The 21990-nt window shown below is 40.2% G+C and overlaps 1 protein-coding gene and 1 pseudogene across 1 annotated transcript; both read left to right on the forward strand.

Moving 5' to 3' along the window:
- Positions 1 to 13837: 13837 nt before the first annotated feature.
- On the forward strand, positions 13838 to 14179 carry LOC149173310 (uncharacterized). The gene has a single exon (XM_089426653.1). The coding sequence runs from the start codon at positions 13838 to 13840 to the stop codon at positions 14177 to 14179; it is 342 nt and encodes a 113-aa protein (XP_089282779.1).
- A 246-nt stretch (positions 14180 to 14425) lies between these two features.
- Positions 14426 to 15522, forward strand: LOC149173311 (glucose-1-phosphate adenylyltransferase large subunit 2, chloroplastic pseudogene; annotated as a pseudogene).
- The last annotated feature ends 6468 nt before the right edge of the window (positions 15523 to 21990 follow it).

Consider the following 21990-nt stretch of genomic DNA (forward strand, 5'->3'; position numbering starts at 1 on the left):
TGTCCATGGGGGACATTTGCTTATTGCAAATTACCTTTTGGCCTTAAGAATGCCGGAGCAACTTTTCAGAGGGCGATGTCTTATGCGTTTCATGACATCAAGCACATTGTGCAACCCTACCTCGATGACTTGCCGGCTCATTCATTACATCGAGTTGATCACCTCGTCCATTTACGAGCAATCTTTATGAGGTGTAGGCATTATCATATTCGGTTGAACCCACACAAATGTGTCTTCTGTATAGAAACGGGTCGATTGTTGGGATTTGTAGTTTCGAAAGCCAGCATTCGCGTTGATCCCTCGAAGGTCGAAGCTATTATCAATTTTCCTCCTCCTTCGAGTCTTCGCCAACTCCAAAGTTTGCAGGGGAAAGAAAACTTTTTACAACGATTCATTCCTAACTATGCCGAGGTTACAAAGGGTTTTACACGGTTGTTGAAACAAAATACTCAATTCTCTTGGGATGAGATATCTCAGAAATCTTTTGATGCTCTCAAACACGCGTTGACCCATGCACCGTTGTTGCATCCTCCCAACTACAACCGGGATTACTTCTTGTATCTCGCTGCCTCACATTCCACCATTGGAATGGTATTAGTTCAGGAAGATGAATTCGGAATGGAACATGTGATATATTACCTTAGTCGTACGTTAAATCCAACTGAGCTAAAATACTCACATGTGGAGAAATTGGCATTGTCAGCCGTTCAACCTGTACAACGTTTTCATCACTACATTTTACTACGTAAAACTACGGTAATTTCGGATTGCAACCCTATGATCTACATTTTGACCAAACAATTGCTAGGGGGCAAGTACTCTAAATGGATCGTTATCCTGTAGGAGTTCGACTTGGAGTTTGAGAAATCTAAGTCTAAGAAATCTTTAGTTTTTGCAGAATTAATGTGTGACTTCCCGCGTGCTGACACGGAAACTGTGGCAGAGGAGCCCATTGCGAACGAATATTTGTTTCTAATCAGCACTTTAGATCCGTGGTATGGGGATATCATCATCTATCTCCAGACCCAATCCTTTCGGCCAGAAATTTCAAGGTCGGAACGTCGGAAAATTCGATTCCAGTCCCAACAATTCAAAATTATTGGAGATACTCTTTATCGCCGTGGGGCGGACTCTATTTTTCGACGTTGCTTGACTCACGAAGAGGCTGAGAGGGTTCTAAATCACTGTCACTCTGGAGCGTGTGGCGGTCATATGTCTGGGTATGCCACAGCCCAAAAGATATTGCGCGCTGGCTATTTCTGGCCGTCCTTGTTTAAAGATTGTATTACCGCGGTCTGAAAATGCCACAACTGCCAGATTTTTTATCGTAAGATGCGTGCTCCACCTGCTCCTCTCCATCCTATAATTTTCGTTTTTCCTTTTTCCAAATGGGGTATCGATTTTATTACATGTAACCCTCACTCGGCTGGGGGGCATGCGTATATCATCCTTGCGGTAGATTATTTTACTAAGTGGGCTGAGGCGATGCCTACATTCGAGGCAGACGACAAGACAGCTGCAATTTTCGTGTTCAATCATATAATTGCTAGGTTTGGTGTCCCACAAGCGATAATCACTGATCATGGGCATCATTTTCAAAATGTTATGATGACCAAACTTACAGGCCAGCTTGGTTTACGTCACGATAGTTCAACTCCTTATTATCCACAAGCGAATGGTCTGGTTGAATCCATCAACAAAGTTTTAGTTATCATGATCCGATGAATCATTGGGATTCATTGGTCGAATTGGCACAACATGCTATTTTCAGCGCTTTGGGCATACCGAACTTCAGTAAAAACATCAACAGGGTTCACTCCTTTCCAACTAGTCTATAGTTTGGAAGCTGTGTTACCCATTGAGTGCGAAATCCCGTCACTGCAAATGGCCATCGAGTTACTTCCAGTTACTTCCAAAGAGGAAAAGCGTTTTTTATACTTAGCTCAATTAGATGAGAATCGACGTGATGTTGCATTGGCGATCGAGACTCACGCAAAACGTATGAAAGCTCAGTATGATCGGAATGTGACCCCTCGAACTTTTTCGAAAGGAGACCTAGTGTTATTGTATGATCAAGCTAATGATAAATTAGGCGCTGGGAAATTCATTCCTATGTGGCATGGTCCCTATATTGTTAAGCGAAAGCTAGCAAAAGGGGCCTATGAATTGGTAGACTTTGATGGGGACTCTTTGGGTAAACCCAGAAATGGCCTTTACTTGAAGAGGTACTATGCTTAAAAAATGGGGTATGGAGATTTTTTAGTTAGGATAGTTTTTCTTTCTAGCTGGTGTGTTTTAGTTTAAAAAAGAAGTGTGCTTAGCTTAGAGAGTGTTTTTCTGTCATTATTCCTGCTTATCTTGGTTTTACTCTTGATATTGCAGATGTCGATGCCTCTCCAAACATACATTGGATTTGCTGATGGTGCTTGTTGTAATACATGGAACATCTCTTCCGCAGCTTGGGTTATCTATTCGCCCTCTGACGAGTTAATTTCTATGCATGGGGTAAGCCTCGGTCAAACAACAAACAACATTGCATAGTACAGTGCAGTGATTGAGTTATTGTCTGAATCTATTTCATTTGGGATTCGGAGTTTGATAGTGAGGTTAGATTCTGAACTCGTTGTGTTACAGCTTAATAGAGTGTATGCCATTAGAAATCCAGTGTTATTAAGATTGTTTTTGAGAGTGCATCTCTTGGAACGTGAGTTTGATTATATTGAATATCAACATATTCCAAGGTCTTTAAATACATTAGCAGATGCAATTGCTTCTCGAATGTTAAATAGACATTTGCAATAATCATACATGTAAATTTAAAACCATTCCATAACATGATTTACAAGATAAGCCGGTAATAGTGATATATATATAGGAGTGTGTCAAAAAATACATCGTCTTCAACCATAGGTTGAAAAATACCTTATGATCGGCAAAAATGATAAGTACAAAAAACAAAAATGTCACATGTGCCCACAATAGGCGATCATCCTATCATTGCTGATGATCTCTATAAGAAACCACTGCACGGGCCACCTTGCAAAGGAACCTCCTAAAAGGTCCCGGGACTCCAATCACATAGCGCTGAAGTCGACGAGGAATGTCATCTATAGTGGTCTCGGGAATATCTCCTGTCAAGCGCTCAAGATGACCCTCCAACTCGGCCAAAACCTCTACTGATTTGTCCTGTGGGGCTAGCGCGAGTGCAACTGGTTGCCCCCTCTCGAAAGGCCGGAGAGCGGCTGGTCGCTGTGGACCCACATCTGCATTTCAAATTTTTACTATCAGTTTTGAGACGATGGAAAAATAAAAAAAATTAAAATAGGAAAAGTTGAAAAGGATTTTACCTGACTCGTCCCACTGCTCTCCTGGTGGAAGAGCCATGTCTGGGTCACCACGGAAATCCATCCCAGCGTAAGGGAAGTCCTGAATGGAAAAGACCTAACTTTCCAACCATTGGAAATACTCAGGTTTGAACCGAGCAACTTTTGTCCTCTCGTCTGGGTGACGGGCCATGACTACAACCCATCGCATCAGTTTGGGCTCTCGAGGAAGCCCAGCTCCAACAGTAAGGTGCTGTGGGATCAGCATAGGAACCCTCTCCAGGCCAAAACTCACGACCAAATCCCCATAACCAAAGGTCTTTAGTCGTCCGCTCTTGGCCCTGGTCAGTTGGCCTTTCACATTGGCCAGCACAGCATTGCACCAGTTGAAGATGGTGCCTCGAAAGCAATCAACTGCCATACGCATCTGGGATCCGGTGGCAATATGTAATGTGGCAGCTCCGCAAAGTCTGGTGACAGTAAACGCAATCACCATGAGCTCAGGATGGGATATGGTCTTTATGTCTATCCCTTTGTCTTTAGCCTGGCTGTTGCAGTACTCTAGCCGGAGGCTATCGACAGACTGGCCACCTGGCCTAGTCCCGTATAGAGTCAAGTGTTCGCCTCAATTAGGCAAACCAGTCAAGAAATAAATGTCCTCCAGCTCGATTTCAAGCTGGTGCCCGCCAATGAAAAAAAATTGGTCCTGTATGCTCCATCTGTCAACCAGCCACTGTAAGAAATCCACCTGAGCCCTCATGCCAGGAATGGTCTAGAATTTGTACAGTCCGCACGCCCTCAAAGCATCAAGTGAAGGCTGATGATTCCATGCGGCAGTATCCGCGTCCTCATGCTCTCGTTCACGCCAATCTAGCATGATATACTCTCTGCATCAAGTATAAAGATTAATTAAATTGCTAGAAAACATTTTGATTGGTCCATTTTTGAGAAATTTTGGGTTCAAAACCCTTGCGGTGGGTTACACACCCTCCGAGTTAGACAGAGTGCGTGGGTCCGCACTTTGTCTACACGGAAGGTGCGGACCCTGAGCTTTTTCCCAATGGAGAAAAATTCAGGGTCCGCGGGTCTGCAATGGTAAACCTGCGGACCCCCGCTCGCGGGTTTTGCGCCTAAAAACCCTCCCAAAAAATGAAATGAAGGACTAAATCAAAAAACTAAACGGTTGAAAATGAAGAGTAGGGTGATGTGGATTACCTGGAGAAGACGACGCTCGATTCCGACAGTTGGATTTTCCACAATCTTCACGGGAAGTTTTCTAAGCAAAAGCACTATTTTCTCACCCAAACTCGAACGGTAAAAATGAATTGACAAAGGCCCATTTTATAAGTTTTTTGAGTAAATAAATCGCAAATTTGTTTATGTTTCACTTTGAAAAGGTATTTTGCAATGCTTTTATCCATTTCAAACGGGTATGAGTAATGTTTGTGTTTTTGTGCAGAATAAAGGATTATTCAGGCGAAATCTATCATTTTCAACGAAAAAACAAGTAGAGTCATCTTTAAGCCCTTTTCTGACTCCTAAAATATGAAAAGATTGCCGAGAGTTTCTTTTACACTCGTTAAAATGGAATTAAAAGATGGTCTACTTACAGCTCTTTTCCGACTGTAAAAACACGAAAAGATTGTTGGATTTTTTTCGTTTCAAATTCGATATTGGTTATAAAACGACGTGTCGTTGATCACTTTTTTACTTTTTCGGATCAGTGACACTAATAACGAAAAGTACTCATTGGTCGTAAAAGATCAAGCGGTTCTCTCAAGTATTATTTTATACTTTTTCGGGCTTGGGAGACACAAATTTACGAAAAAGGTCAACCCTGGAGTCTTCTTACATTTTTTCAGACTCTCTAAAATTGAAAAATGTTGAGTTTCTCCTATATTGGACTCGTTAAAATTTCATAGTAAAGGACCTGTTCAATTACAAATAGGAACGAACCACTCCATCTTAGGGTTCGAATTTAAAATAAGTTGGACTCATCCGAAGGATGAGCTTATAATCAAGAAAATGTTATCCTCCTCAAGCTTGTCAAAAATAAAGAGGTACTTGCCAGAAATGGTGGGGGAAAAGAGAGGAAAATGAATTTGTTTGTCATACTTTGTAATCACTCTTGAACACGACACTTTCATTCAACTGGGTTGGGAAAACCTTTGCCTAAAAGTTGGTCAAACTACATTGAAAGTCTTCAGCCAGTTTCTGGGTATTAACTTTGGGTCAATTGTTACCAAGCCATCTGTCGTGTCGTTATGTGTTCAAGAGATCACTGCCAATAAGCCATTCATCTGCAAAATATCTGTCATCCATCTTGACCATCCCTGAGTCAGCCCTTGCAACTAAATTTCTTCAACTTGATCTATGATTTCGTGTTGTGGGCTTGCCTACGACGGATCTCTTTCTATCGACATCAGCTCATTATCTAGAAAGATAATCTAGAAATCGTCAGTACCTTGAGATCTGCATGCCTCAATGGCAGGTTTCTCGCCTTTGACAACAGTTTACATCATTGACTTTCGATCGAAGGATTCCGTGATATGTTCGACTTCAACACATTTACTCACATCTCATGGATTGTACTGGGTACTTTGAGAGCCATTGACATCACTGGTGGTTTCTCTCACACTTGTTAACAGTTTACATCATTGACTTGTAATCAAGTGGTTTCTACCATGTTCGACATCAACACATTTATTTGCATGGATAGAATCGTACTTTTTTGGGAAGTAGAAATGAAGACCCTGGATCTAGTTTCTACCATCCAGGCTGCGAGGAATTTTGTATTCATTGTATTGTGGAATATTCATAAACAGATGGTTGCGTCCATACTGTGTTCACATGAGTCCATACTTGTGATGTTTAACAAGATCATTCTATTATCAGAGCAGTAGATAGTTTTCTAGTTAGTTTTGATTTGAGTATGGGAATGCCTACCTCAGCGATGATATGATCTCATATATATATCTTGCATTGAATGTTTTTACAGGTTCCGACTGGGCTCTCCACAAGATGATCCTCGAAATGATAAAGTGCTTCACTCTTCCTATATGATAAATGAAATCCTCATCTACTACAGACTTCGCACTTTAGGGGGAAATCTGTTACACTAAAATATTGTCACCATGATTATTTGCAGTCAGTATGGGTCTATCATCACTTGTACTGTCCTCCTAAGCAAGTCTAAGACCTCAGCTCTTCAAATCAAGCTTTGGAAATGGGAGAAAGACATCAAAAATCAATGTAACTCTGGTTCCGCACTTTCTCTCATGGTCAACTGCAATCCCGCACCTTCTGTGTACAAAAGCTGCGTACCTACCCGCTCTGTCCCTAATGGTGTAGGTGCGGACCCCTGTGAAAGTCAAAAGGCGCAAGTTTTATCTTAAAAAACTCACTTTGGGTTAATTCTAGAGTTTTCTAGAAGGAATTTTGACGTGGATTGTTCGCTCTGAGGTGGTTCATGCATCCCAAAAGAGAAGGAGCTAATCCCTTGACTGAAGGAGCTATCCCTTTGAAGGAGGGATTTATCCCTTTGAAGGAGGACCTAGTAACTTCCCTCCATTACACTATAAATACAGGCATTGGGGTGAGGACTAGAGAGGTTAGAAGCTGAACATTTTGAGGGTAAATGCTGGTGAAATTAAGACTCTTTGGTTGAGCTTGAGAGGAGAGATCACATACCTCTTGGTTCCATTGGACAGTGAGTGAAACTTGTCAGAGTAGAGGAGACATCTTGTTGGACCCTGGGAGGAGCTTGTACAGCATCAAAGCAAAGGTTGTAAAGTTCTTCTTCTTTTGAACTAATACAATCAAACTCATTTTTCTCAACAAGTATCTTATGTTATTTGTTTCATGGACTCCTTGACTTTTATGTTAAATATGTTTTATGCAATTGGTTTTTCAGGTGCTATTTAATTTGTTTGCCTTGTTTGTGTTTGCAGATTCGCGAAAAGGAGCTCATTTGGATCAAAGGGATGAGGGCATCCACAAGCTTGCGTTGGACCAAAGGTAGGCCCTAAAAACACTTGTTTGCTATTGTTTATCGAAGCATATTTAGAGAAAGATAGTATCTAGTTGGTTTTCTTGTCATTAGGTCTTCTTTAGATTCTTGGAAGGTCTATCTTGTCCGCAAGATCGACTCATTCCACGTGACAATTAGCATAACAATACAGAGATGTTAAGGAGTCCACAGAGTACATACCAGAGGATTCATGTTTATGCTTGTTCGGAAAATGTCTCCACTGTTTGATAGGGTCCGACTCTATGTCATTCTCCTTAGCAAAAGCTTCCAAGAATGATTTGTTGTAGTGTCGCTGGGGATTCGGCAAGTGCTACATTTTCTTGACATCTTAAGGTTTGAATGTCCCGAACATCCTCCCATCGACTGTAAAGAAAGCTCTATATGTGATATTAATACTTTCGATTACCCATCTCACTAGACCATTATATGGTAAAACTTTTGCTTGGGCTACTATTCTATGGAGGAAGAGCTGGCCAAATCATTGAGCGTGCTCTGTTCGATTAGTTCCATCAATTGTTGCTTCTTCTTCTATCTCCATTGGATTTTCTGCTTCAAGTAAAGCATATATGCCTTCCCACAAGATTTTACCAAGGCCTTGACAGGTAGTATATACAATTAACACCAATTTTTCTAGTCCTTCTTCCACTGTAATGGGGACCTTTGCCTTTTGAGATTTCTTAGACATCTTGCCCAACTGTGCGATTCTGGATCAACTCTGCAAAATGAGGAAGAAGAGCATAACAGTCGAAAAACTTGAGAGGAGATAATACACAAATTACAGACCAAAAGCAATTACGCGCATTAGATGCCAAAGATATTATATTGTACATAGCTACCACGGATGAAATCCTTAAAGGAATTAACCATAATTTCTCTTTAATATTTTACTGTAACTTCCAACGTGAAACTTTATTGTTGAAGCCATTTGTCGCATCACAAGTTTTGTAACGACCCTTTTTAGAATAGGTTTCGTGACTCTTCAATTTGCGATTTGCGATTGTATTATTTTAATATTTGTGTAATAATCAAGTATCGCAAATCGGGAGTTAAAAGCACCACACTCAAAATGTATGTTTGCATAGTTGCAATTGCGATGAGTGCTGAGCTGGCATGTGAAGACAACAGGTTTCAAACTTGGCAAATCACGCTATTTCTTTATAATCGATTTATCCCTATACCACATGTATTCATAGTATTTTATAACTTGATTTTATCGAGAGTGCGATATGCGATAATTAAATCGCATCGGAAGATTTCAATGGAGTTTTTCAGATGCTTCCCTATGAATCAACGATATGTGATTGCGATAGCCTTATCGCATCGCAAGATTTCAATGAAACGTTATAAGTCATCCCTTGGGATATATGATGTGCGCGACGCAATAGTTTTATCACATCGTATTTATAAATGGCTTACTTTGATAAAACTTTGCGATGAGGGTTTTATTATGACTCTAATCGCATCGCACTTTTCTAAATGGATGTTCATGGGTTCTAAAGAATTTCAATTTGCGACGAGCAGTCCTAGATACTCATAAAGCAATTTTTTATATGACTTTTATTTTATTTTACTTGAAATTTTTATTGCTTTTACTCATATTCTAAAGGGGACCCATTTCTTATTTGGCATTATAAGACTAAGATTTAAAAATTGAAATGGGGGGGTTGTTGTATAGCACGACAGGATCTTGGTGCTACAAACTATATTTTGGGTATGGAAACTAAAAGAGATCGAGAAGAGTGGAAGCTCTGATTGAACCATAGGAAGTATGTCAATACAATATTGTAGGTTTAATATGTAAGATAGTAAACTGGTGAAGGTTATTATTCCTGTAGGTGTAAAGTTATATGTTGAACAGTGTCCTAAGACACATGAAGAGGAACAGGACATGTCTCATGTTCCATATGTGAGTGCAACTAGTAACCTGATGTATGTAATGGTATGCACCAAATCAAATATTGTAGATGCAGTGGGACTATTGAGGAGGTTTATGTCGAATCCAAGGAAAGAGCATTGGACAACAGTGAAGCAGCTTTTCATGTATTTTCGTGGCATTAGTGGTCATGGTTTTTGCTAGCAACGAAGATCAAGATTGGACAAAGTTTTGTACATTCATGAATTTTTTTATGTAGACTGGGCTAGAGATCTGGAACAAAAAAATTATACAAGTGGGTATGTGTTTAACCTATTTGGAGGAGAATTTAGTTGAATGAATAAGAGGTAGTGTGTAGTGGCACTTTCAACTACAGAGGTTAATACTTGGGAGCCAATCATGCAAGGAAGGAAGAAGTTTGGTTTCAGAGATTGTGTTCAATTATGGGGTTCGTGAAGCAAGTGATAAGGATAGACTTTGACAACCAAAGTGCAATTTTCTTGGCAAATAACCATACTTATCATTCAAAGAAAAATCAAATTGATGTTAAGTATCACTTTGTGAGGGATATGGTTGAGGACAAAAAGGTGTTTTTGGTAAAGGTGGACACTTTGAAGAATGTTGCAGATGCGTTGATGAAGTCTGTGAGCACTGAGAAGTTTCCTTAGTGTAGATAAACAATGGGTGTTGCAAGGTTGGACCAATGACAAATATCTCCTGTGACCCCCTATGTGGAAAGAAAAAAATAAGTGGGAGAATGTCGGGTATGTGCTATATTCTTTCCACGGCTAGCCCCACACATTGTATGTTGCGTTGGGTTCAATGGGGGGGTCACAGGGGGGCAAAAGCCCCCACTGTTAGGGGGTTTACAGGGGGGTTGTAGTCCTCGTGCATCAGGTCTAGGGAAATGCGCCAAGAATTTTTTATTTTTTTTTATGCAGACCCAAGGATGGGGAGCAGACCTACCCATGGTTTTGTGCATGGGTTTTGCACATGACTTTGGGCATGATGGTTTTATGTCATGGTATTTTGTAGATCGAGTTAAGGGAACTACAGTTATGTTCTAATCTAGGGATAATAGATTGAGGTTTATGAATTCTTCAACATGTATATATATGTATTGTAACATTGAAAGGAATATAATGAAAAAAAATCAATCTAGTAGTCCTGGTTTTGGGATCCATGGGAAAATATCTGTGTATATTTGTTTTTTGTTCTCACCATTGTTTATTTTTCTATTTGAATAATTATTTTGCAAGTAATTTATATACAGGGTTAAAACCTACATAATTTGTATGTCGTCTCTATTGTGTTGGTTATTGGAATGTTTAGAAAGGATGTATAATGCTTAAAACTTCTTCATCGCTATTCTATATCCCTTACCTCTCATTGTTCGAGCACACCTCAAGTGAGACACTCTTTTTTTTTAAAAGAGGAGTGAAAATGTTGGCGATAAGATAGAATATGATGACATCTTTTATTAGCAACCTCAGGTTGAACCCTGTGTATCTGATGTTTAAATTTTATGCCAACAAGTAGCAGACCAAGCCTGCAAAATTAGATTGTATGCATTAGCAAGAGGCATAAGATGAGAGAATATATAAAAAATCCTCTCAAGGGTTTTCATTTCCTTGGTTAAGAGTAGCATGTGAGTAGTTCAAAACCAAAGTTTGAATTGTTGTAGTGTTGGGGCTTCGTTTAAGGTGATTCAGACGTTTTTAATAAAATCTACCATCCAATATTATAAATTTGATTCATTGGAAAGACCGAGAATATGGAAGAGAATAGTATATAATTTATGAGAGTGGATTTATGTTATTGTGTATCCCTACATTTTCCATGAGAATGTGAGTATTTTTTCATTGTTTGATGCAACTACTGAATGGAAAAGATCTAGAGTCAACTTCTTCGTTTCCCATGTGATTGTGGTGAGCAAAGAGAGGGATGGGGTTTGTAGATGCATGTGGCTTGCTAAAAATGACCTGACTTTCTCCTCACGCTCCTAGAGGTTATTCGGTGATTTAGGAGGGTTTTTTGAAGAGGAGTAGGGTTAAGCAAGATTGCACGGGCTTCTTAATTCTAATAAATTCTATGATAATCACTTTAATATAATATTTATAATATATTCTCTTAATTTATATGTAATATTGATTCTATAAAGCTCTGATGAAACGAGGATGGTATGTTTAGAAATGCGTTGACGGTGTTGGAACCACCAACATGTCAAGGGATCTCCCGAGTAAGAAGTCCCAACTAGACCTCAAACTGTTTGGTGTAGGAGTCCCAACAGTGGGTCATACAATGTGCCTTAACTACGGTTGCGAGCAGAGGCAAGCATGATGTCATTTTTTGTAGCAAGCGTATGACCAGCACAACAAGCCAACGAAGGTGCATGAAGGGTTCTGACACATGGATAGTGGAATAAGTGTGCCCCTTGGAAACCTGTGGAAACACGCGGATTGGAAGGGAACACATGAGAAAAGATACATCACAAGATGGAAGGCAGATGAACCAATGATACAAAGTGACAGTTAAACCAATAAAACATCTCAATAAGATTCATACATACATATATAGAAAAGTCCATACATACATGCGTAAGAAAACATATACATATATCATTAGAGTAACCAAGACAACTAAAATACAATAACAACATATGCATGAAATGTGTTGGCTCTATTATATTAAGAAAGTGAAAGTTCCAATCATACATACAACCATGTCCAACTACTAGTCCCGACAAGGAAACGTTATAGTCACTGCTGCCTGCTCCTCCAAAGAGATATACTAGGTCTGCACTATGGAGAAGCCAAGGCTCATTACAATATACTCCAAGCTTTCTCTAAGATACACCTACAGGAAGCTTGGCTCCCAAAAGCCTCTACAATGAGTTATGAGGTTCTATAAATGGAAAAGGGTGGGGTGACCCTTGACATTCCCCTTTGTGTCTCTTTACCTACCCTCATGACTCTTCAACTAGTACATGATTGTTACAATTGACCATCGACACTTGGTATTTCACTTTTACAAGATGTTACATTAAAATCTGCACATGTACCCATGTGAGACAAAATAGGCTTGAGCAAGCCATGCAAGACACTACTAAGACTCAAAAAACTATGGGAAGACCAACTCTTCAACATCTTCATCGTGATTGATGGTGGCGCACTGATGCCAAACTTGGTAGTCTGTGATGGTGTCTGCATACTCAATGGTGACATCCTCCTAAAAGTGAACTCTTGCCTCTGTTGCATCTGGGTACACTGATTTGGCACCTCTATCCAATTTGTTTTATAACATGCACATCATAATCTTCAGTGTAGCCAGACCAGCAATATACTGATGCATAGTGTCCGCATTGATCTCCAAGTCTACACTAGTGGCTACACGCATCAACTCATCAAAGTACATGTCTAGCTCCATTTGGACTTGGTTCTTTTATTTTTCCTCGGTGACTGTGCTAATATATGGGATCGCATGCATGCACACAATGACATCCATGCTTCTAAACACCTGTGCATGTGAAGCCTACAAACTAGTGATGAGATGTGGGAGTTCCTCATAGTTCTAGATCTGGCTCCAGATGCGTGCCTTCAACTCTACCGCCTTCGGCTTCATCATCTTTCGAAAATTAAATGGAGCTCCTCTGTATCTCATTATCCATGTCTACATGTGGTCAACAACATTGTGCAAATTTGGCAAGATGTATACTCTCCTGGCATAGCGCTGTTGCCAACCGTTAATATGGACAACTCCCTTATGCATGGTAATGAATTGGGAATACAACATCCACATGATTTTTTCGAGGGACGATACTTCATCCAGTATCGCTCTCTTCAACTCTGCTTTGGCGAATGTTGTAACCTACTCTCCTCCCTACTTGGTCACTTGTAACTCCTTGGCCATGCGCTCGTTCTATGCTATATGTTATCACTCAAGAAAAAATATTTTAAATTCTGAACATCAATTTTTTAAATTTGTCAAAGGGTTGGTGTTAGTTTTGGGTCTAGTCTTTTCATCTTGTTTTAGAGTCTTGTTAGTATGTAAAATGGGGTCAATTCTCTGTTTTAGTCTATCATTGGTCTCATATCTCACATGAATATCATATGTCAAAACTCATTTCAAAGTTCATAGCGCAGAAACCCGGTCTAGGTGATTTCGTAGCGCAAAACACCGATTTTGCACTAACTGCGCTACGAAATCGGGAATTCGTGTTGATCCATAGAAAATCTCACCCAGCTGTCATATTTATCAGAATCCGTTGTGTTTTAGGTCGTTAGGTGTCTTGGTACTGGCACATGTTTGCAGTTGTTACTGAGAAGGAGACAAAGGGTTCTGTTTACAATCTGAATGCATTTAATGGAAAGTTGCTTCCTGGCATCAATCAAAAGATTCAGTTATACAAATGGGAGCTCCGTGATGATGGTTCAAGAGAGTTGTAGTCTGAATGTGGCCATCATGGTCATATTCTTGCACTATATGTTCAATCTCGTGGAGATTTTATTGTAGTTGGTGATGAAATCAATCTCCTTATTGATATATAGCACTGGAATGGATTGTTTTAGGGTACACTGCAGTAGCAGAGGCCATAATATTATTAATTTAACAATGCCCGGATTGGACCGCTTGGGAAAGGGCCTCAATACGGTGGCCCAGAGTGCGTTGAAGCCATTGTTTACTATGGTGCCCTTCTGCCTATTTCTGTTGATGGATATCTACTGGAAATTCGAGGTACGCCTTGTTTGTGAGGGCCCCCTTTGCAATCCCGCAGAACATCTTCAACACCAAAAATCAGTGATGAAAAACGAGAGGAATGCTCTGCTTATAGTAATGTCTCTGGTTCTCTATTGGCTTTTGTACCATGTTACAATTTTGCGCCTTCAGCTTCAGCTGATGGACGAGCAACTCCAGAGGCTTTCCGAAATGGTATCAGAGCAATCGGGGAAATAATAGATAAATGCCAGGTACTGGATTCAATAGTTTCACATGGATTTTTTCTTCAGAAATGCAATATAGAGCATTCCATTGTTGGAATTCATTCACATCTGGAATTTGGAGTTGAATTAAAGGATACCATGATGATTGGCGCCGACTATTATGATACAGAGGCTGAGATTGCAGCACTCCTAGCAGAAGGGAAAGTACCTATTGGAATTGGAAAGAACACAAAAATAAGGAATTGTATCATTGACAAAAATGCAAGGATTGGAAAGAATGTTACGATTTCAAACACTGGCAATGCCTGAGAAGCCTTCTGCAGACCCTAAAACAGTACTTGCTATCATACTAGGCGGTGGAGCAGGAACATGGCTTTTTCCTCTTACAGGAAGAAGAGCCAAACCGACAGTACCAGTTGGAGGTGCATACAGACTCATTGATGCACCAATGAGCAATTGCATGAACAGTGGGATCAATAAGATATTCATCTTAACACAGTTTAATTCTCAGTCTCTAAATCGTCACATTTCCAAGGCATATGGTTTTGGAAATGGTGTGAACTTCGGTGATGGCTTTGTGGAGGTTCTAGTAGCCACTCAGACTCTAGATGAAGATGGGATGAATTGGTTTCAGGGCACAACAGATGTTGTGAGGCAATTTATGTGTTTTTTTTGGGGATCCGAGGAATAGGCATATAGAACATGTTATTATTTTGTCACGTGACCATCTCTACCGTATAAACTATATGGACTTTATACAGAAACACATTGATAAGTAGGCTGATATCACAATTTCATGTGTCTCGATGGATGACAGTCGTGCTTCAGATTTTGGTCTCGTGAAAATTGATGATAGAGGGCGTGTGCTCTATTTCAATGAGAAGCCAAAGGGGGCTGATCTAAAAGCTATGAAAGTGGACACAACAGTGCTTGATTTTTCACCCAATGAGGCTGACAAAAAACCATACATTGCATCAATGGGTGTGTATGTCTTCAAGATAGACATTCTTCTCAAGCTTCTCAGGTTTAGATACCCAACTGCCAATGATTTTGGATCAGAAATTATTCCTACATCAACAAAAGAATGCAATGATTTTGGATCAGAAATTATTCCTACATCAACAAAAGAATGCAATATACAGGCATATATTTTTAATGATTACTGGGAGGACATAGGAACAATCAAATCATTTTTTTGGTGCAAATTTGGCTCTTGGAGCTCAGGTTCCAAAGTTCTGTTTTTATGATGCCAAGAAGCCAATCTTCACATCACCCCATTTTCTGCCACCAACTACAAATTTCTCGAAGTCTTGTTGCTTTGACATATCTCAATATAAATTCATGTTGTATAACTGATGCTGAATGCTAAAAGCTTGAAGGACTTTTGAATTTAAAAACTGCTGAAGATGATGCCTAATGCACAACAGTTTTGTAGCGCGCTACGAAATTGCTGTAGCTACATAATTAAAACTCAATCAACCAATTTTGAGGGACTGAGGGGAAATTTTTGAAAAAGGAATCTCTTCAAAGGATCATGTAACAGGTGTCAACATTCAACAAGGGAAGAAACAGGTGGAGGAAACATATATTTGAACTCTAAAATTTTTGTTATAAAGTGATCACAGTTACTACAGTTCATGATATGTCAGAAATCTTGGAGGAGGTCTTGTATTCACACATGGGAAAGGTCTACAACACATAAAGGAAGTGGCACTCTAATACATTTTTGTATAATCAAATAAGAAGGGCATGGTTCATTGGTTTCGAATATTTTTGAGGAAAACCAAAAGCAGATAAACAAGGGCAATTTCCTACTTTTCAAGAGCAATTGAGAGATGTGACATCAAGGACCAGCAGGCAGCTACAAACATCCACCACAGCTAAATTAAAAGAGACCACTTGTCAAAGAACGAGAATTGATTGTAATTAATGTTGTTATTAGCATGATATGGAGTTAGACTCATAATTGCCTTAGGTTTCTAAAAAGTCCAGTTAGCAGTTTGTTACATTTAATAGGTAGTTAATGTTTGAATAGGTGTCATATGAAGTATAATTCGAGTTCCCCTCATGTTGGAGGAGGAATCTCAGCCTTGGAAAAGAATTCTATATATAGGAGAGAGGGCAATGTATGAGGGGTTGGAAAATTATTCAGAAAAGCTCTGATATTTGGCTTTATGTAAAGACTCTTTTTCAGTAATACAAGATTGCCTCTGCTTCTCAGGACTCAGGAGGGATTTGATGTTCAGAATGTGTTGTATTGTTCTTTTCCCAATATTTGTTGTGGTATGAATGTGTAATCACTTAGAACTCACTCATGGTGCTCTAATTTCCTGTATACATTCATAAACTGTGTGGTCCTATATGTTTCTGGTATGTTCTAAATGTGTTGAATCCTGAATGCCCTGACTTCTATGTAAGGTTGATAACATTGTTATACTGAAATCATGTTGACTCCATAAGCCTAATGGATAGTTTCTAATTGTGTTTCCACCACTCACATTTTACATTTATTTCACAAGAGTTAGCCATCTTTATCATAATCAAAGATCATTAATCCTTTGAGAGAGCCCTCTCAGGTTGGGGAGGCTAAGCCTCAGCCTAAAGTAGGTTTGAAATAGTTACTTAAAGTCTTCCTGATCACATCAGCCTATCAGGGCCTCATTTTGAGATAACACTATCAAGAATCAGACACTCGATCTGGTGGCCTCGGCATATGCTATGGTAGCATCATCCAATGTTGTTGGATACTTTCACACATCATATACAATCACTTGTTATTCAAACTGTGTAGGATATATTTGTACATCCGGAGTAGGCACTCTACGCGATTGCACAACTCTGTACTACGACTTTTCGAAAGATATGTTGTGAATCCCCACTTCCATACTGTCTTCAATGATATCTATGTCTCCTTGATCGCTTGGTACTTGCTCTTCTTCCAGATCTGGTGAAGCTAGTGGGGTGACCTCTCAATTATGAGGCATGAGGTGAATATCCTGTTCGGACTCTGGCTATACCACATATGTATCCATCTGCTCTAGCATCTATTCAATCTCTTGAGCTAAGTCCTTCTCCTGCAACTTCTCACCCTGTCTACTCTGTACCACCTACTCGGGTGAGTCTATAACCTATATGGGCGCAGTTTCTTCAATCTATACATGTTGAGCCTCCTACTGTGTATATCCCTGCTATGCTTGCTTCTCTCTTCGGTGCAACTCTTGTTCTTCCCATAGTTGCTACTTCAACTCTTGCAACTCCTTTTCTATCTCCTCCATCCTCCATTTCTCTCCTTGCCTTTGTGCGTTCCTCCTGTCATGTTGTCGCCTCTTAGCCTCAGTCTCCAAAGTCTCTTTCATCACAAGTGGATCTGCCTTGAACTTGCGGCTTTTCTGCCTGTACAATGTTGACAACCTTTCTCTTGCCTTTGTCATGTGTAGGTCTACTACCCTCTGCTGTTGTTGATGATGGTGCTTTCTGAGATGCTACTTTGCGCTGCTTTGCTAACTATTCTACAGCTATGTTGACCAATACATTAAGCCTGGAGAAGCTGTGACAATATCTCCATGGGTCTTCCTCAGGCCAATGACATGCCCCATGGATCCAAGGAAATTTCGCTCTCACACAGTGGTCCTTTACAAAGAAATGCGAATCATACGGATTGAAAAATATGGTGCCGAAAGTGAATCTTTTGAACTCCTTCATCTCAACATCAGCATGCTTGAGATTCTGTGTCTCGTACAACCCGATCTGTAAAGGAAGAGCAGTCCAAGGTGCCTTCTTCTTCCTGTGCAGTCTATCTAACAACCCTGTCGAGATGTGATACGAGACTTCTTGCATGATGATCTTGTCCATGGAAAACTTCAGTAAAACATGCGGAGGCTTCTCTACGATGTACATTCGTATGAAGTTGCCAAGGGGTGAGGCATACCAATTTGCTATGTCGATTAATGCCTCCATCGCTACCTGCGACATGCAAGGTGGATCCTGCTCAAATATCATTTTGTATATCGGGGTGACAAAGTGGTCTGACAATTGTGTGATGACTTCGCAGAAGTTGCATTCGGAGAACAATCTGCAATAAGTGTGGACTAAGGTTTCTAAAGGTTTCCATGCCCACTTCAAGCTTGGGAATTATTGATGGGCACAGATTGCATCCAAAATGTAAGCGGACATGTATATCTTTGCTTGTTGACCTTTGGTCAAAAATCAGGCTTCTGTCACCTGTTCCTTCAACCTGAGAGCCAACATGTTGGACCAGTTGCATGGCCTTCCTTCACTGGCCAGTTGGTCCAACGCCATCACCCATCTCTATGGGAAGGTCTTTGTGCTCTCTTGGTCGTATAAGCAGCATGAAAATATGAACAAGTACTGGTATGCCTTCCACAGTATCTTCGTCTTGTAAACCAGGTTGGGTCTTATCCTGAACTTGGCTAGCTCTTTCACCCAACTCTTCAAGATAGCTTTGGAGTTTGCACTCTTGGGTCTGCTTAAGGGTTTCTCCATTGTGATCACCAGTGATGGTAAGTGATACATCTTTTGATAGTCCTTCGCCCTGAAGGTAGAAATCTATTTCCTGCTAACATTAATCAACATCATCGTCTCAGGATCAGTGTGCGAGACAATCCAATGTATCATGTCCACACATGGAAATGTAGGATATCTACATGCAATCCGGTACAAGCCAGACTTGTGGATGTTGACATAGACCCTACGGTCTTCCAAATCTTCATCAAATGTGCCTGAGAATGTATCATTGTGTCCTTCCATTTTATCTTGATGTATTTTTCTATGAACAACTTGGGGTCTCAATGAACAGGCAAGCTCATAGACACTTGTGCAACTACATCTCCAATTGCACTTCCATCGGTGTCCTTTGACCCTGCTCTCTATTTTACTTATATTGTTGAGAGACGGATGAACACCTGCTATACCTGGAGACATAGCAACACTCATGTCAAACTATCCGTCAGCTGAAAACCAAAAAAAATATGAGGACTGACATGCAACACACATGGGTGACTAGCAATAAAGATTGCACAATTTTCACTGGTAGGTTGGGACATTGACTACCAAAACTATACAAGGCACAATCTGGGCTCTCAGGAGGCTGAGTGACTGCTGGAACTACGAAATACACAGTCCAGCCTACCTACTGATGACTGAAACTGTGTAATGCACAATTTTAGTCAGCAAGGGCATGCAAGCCCAGAGATTGCATTGCGCAATTTTCTGGGTCAGCAGGGCACTACCTCCCAGAATTGCACAATGAAATCCTGAAGGTCATTGCTAGCTATTTTTTCCTAATTTCCTGAGGGAAGGCAGAGCCTTCACATCAAGAAATGCACATTTTTGTCCAGGCAAGGAAATTTCCGGGCCAAGGCAGCCCAGACCCTCCAACGTGCAACTGAAAACATGAAAGCCTTTGGATGCATGGCAAGACTGAGTGTAAGCAAGAGTGAATTATCATGCATGAAAACAATGAATGCAAGATTTAGAAAATGGGAACGAATGCATGTGTGTGAAACGAGTCACCACAATGGCGATCATTAGTGAAAAATAGTGTCATGCATGCGACAACAGTGATATGCAAATAAAAACTGAAAAAATGCTTCTACAAGCTAACATACATTAAAACAAAAGTAGGCATTCAACAAAACCAAGCAGACAACATTCATTCAAAGCGAAATACAAAAAGCGATAGAAAAGCAGCAAATGACATGAAAAGCAGACTTAGCTAGAAAAAGCTGAGCTAAATGTGCCAAAGACTCCTATATGTGATGTGGGATGTCAGATCTCCAAGATCGATGTGAGGAATGAGCTATGCAGCTCTGAATAAAGAAGCTTGAGGCTTATGACGCGCATGCCAAAAATCTAGGAAAAAGCGACACTTGGAGGGAAGTTTCTAAAATGATTTTTGCATGTAACCTCTAGCTGCTAAAAATAGATCCCTAAAATTTAGGGATTCTTTTTTCTATTTTGGGAAAAGCAGCCCATGCATGCAAATCATGATTGCTTAGTCCCGAAGGGAACCGGTCAACTTGAAGGCACATGCAGCAGTCTGCAAGCATGGGAAATTGATTTGCATAGTTTCTGGGCTAAGGAGGGCTGGTTGTCCCTTAGGTATTGTGCAATTTCTAGGGTCAGCAGGTCAATGCCTCCTAGAATTACACAATTTCTGGGTTGAAGCCCACTGTCGGGCTGGATTGCACAATTTTCTAAGGGAGGGCTACCTAGTTGGATTGAGAATTTTAGAGCCTAGCAGGCAGCCTAGCAAGATTGCACAATTTCTGGAGGGAAGGTTGGTTCCCCTCTAGAATTGCACAATTTTCAGAGGGAATACCTCAGCCAAAAAATTACCTAAGTCCGGAATGGCAGCCTGTGATGGAAGACAAGCAAGTTGACATGCATAGCCTGGAAAGCCACTAAAACTCGGCTGAAGCCTATGTACTTGACAATGCAAGACATGTTGCTAAAGATGGTTGGTAGGGAGGCTCCAAAACAAAGCTAAGGAAAAATTTTGGAGGTGGTTGTAGCTGCTACAACAAAATGAATAAGATTAACTATGAAAGTAAGTTGGAGTGAGGGGAGGAGGTGGGGAAAATATTAGGTAAAATGTAATTATTATCTTTTATCTAATATTTTTTCCTACCTCAAGTCGAGGCGATCTTAGTCAAGTCAGGACAAATCAATGTCATCCTGGAGTACTACCAACGCTCCATTCCCCCTTCTCAATGAAAGTAGTTTCTTAGAATCTAAGGCTACTCATATCAAAAGGTAAGTTGAGGTACCTTTGAGACCAAATCAATTAAGAAAAACCATATATCATTTTGTTACAGGAAACCAAGATTACGCAAGAGAAGTTCAACGAAATCATGAGAAGAAACTGGCCCTTGGCGGATTGTATGGCATTGGATGCCAAATGTAGTGCAGGAGGTTTAGGGATCCATTGGGACACCATATCTATATCATTAGGGTGTTGGTTTCCCTTACCCAACTCTCCTGTAGGACACTTTGAATGTATCGTCATCACAGTGAAGGCTTAGCTAACAGGGCTTTATGTCCCAACTCGCCTAGGGGAAAGCCACATTTCCCTAGGAGTTTGCACAATATAAAGGAAATATTGGTAGAGGGTAGCTAGATTCTAGCAAGTGACTTCAATATGATCAAATATTTGGAGAAAAGAAAGCTGGAATCCGAAAAATTGATCCTATTTCCCAATCTTTCCAAAAATTTATCCAGTACTTACAGGTTGCTGATATTGTTATATACCTAGGGGGGATATGGGGTACCAAGGGAGGTACCCAAGGTAATAATGTAATAATGGGATGGGCCATAGTAATAAATAAGGTGGTTAACCCACATCATGTAAGGGACCACAAGTAGTTAATAATAATGTAATGGGCCCATGGTATTAGTTGATGGTATGAGGGAACCATGGTAATGACCCATGGTATTGTATGTATGAGGCCTATATAGAGGCTAGAGACTCCACTTGGGAGAGAGAAAAGGATTATTGTATGAACAGGCATATGGCTTGTGGAGTGTTCTCCTTCCTTAAGGAGTGAATGTATGGTGTTGCCCTACTGTAAGGGTTTTGATAATAAAGAAGTATTTCTATCTTGTTATTTCTTGGGTTTAGTCTATTATCATAATATCTTTGGATTAGATCTACAACAATTGGTATCAGAGCACTTTCTTGGGCACAAAAGTGGAGATTTTTTTTTATTTTTTGCAGGGTTTCGGGGGCGGCGACTTTGCAGGTCAGATCTGTACATTTTGGTGCAAGATCTGTAAAATATAATTACAGATCTGTATTCTTTGTGA

This window comes from Pinus tabuliformis, chromosome 4_2 (assembly GCF_031772625.1).
Source record: "Pinus tabuliformis cultivar Carrire ecotype Pingquan chromosome 4_2, CPIR1, whole genome shotgun sequence".
NCBI classification, from domain to species: Eukaryota; Viridiplantae; Streptophyta; class Pinopsida; order Pinales; family Pinaceae; genus Pinus; species Pinus tabuliformis.

Excerpts from the sequence above, each read along its gene's own strand:
- LOC149173310 (XM_089426653.1), top strand. The coding sequence starts at position 13,838 with ATGCCCGGATTGGACCGCTTGGGAAAGGGCCTCAATACGGTGGCCCAG.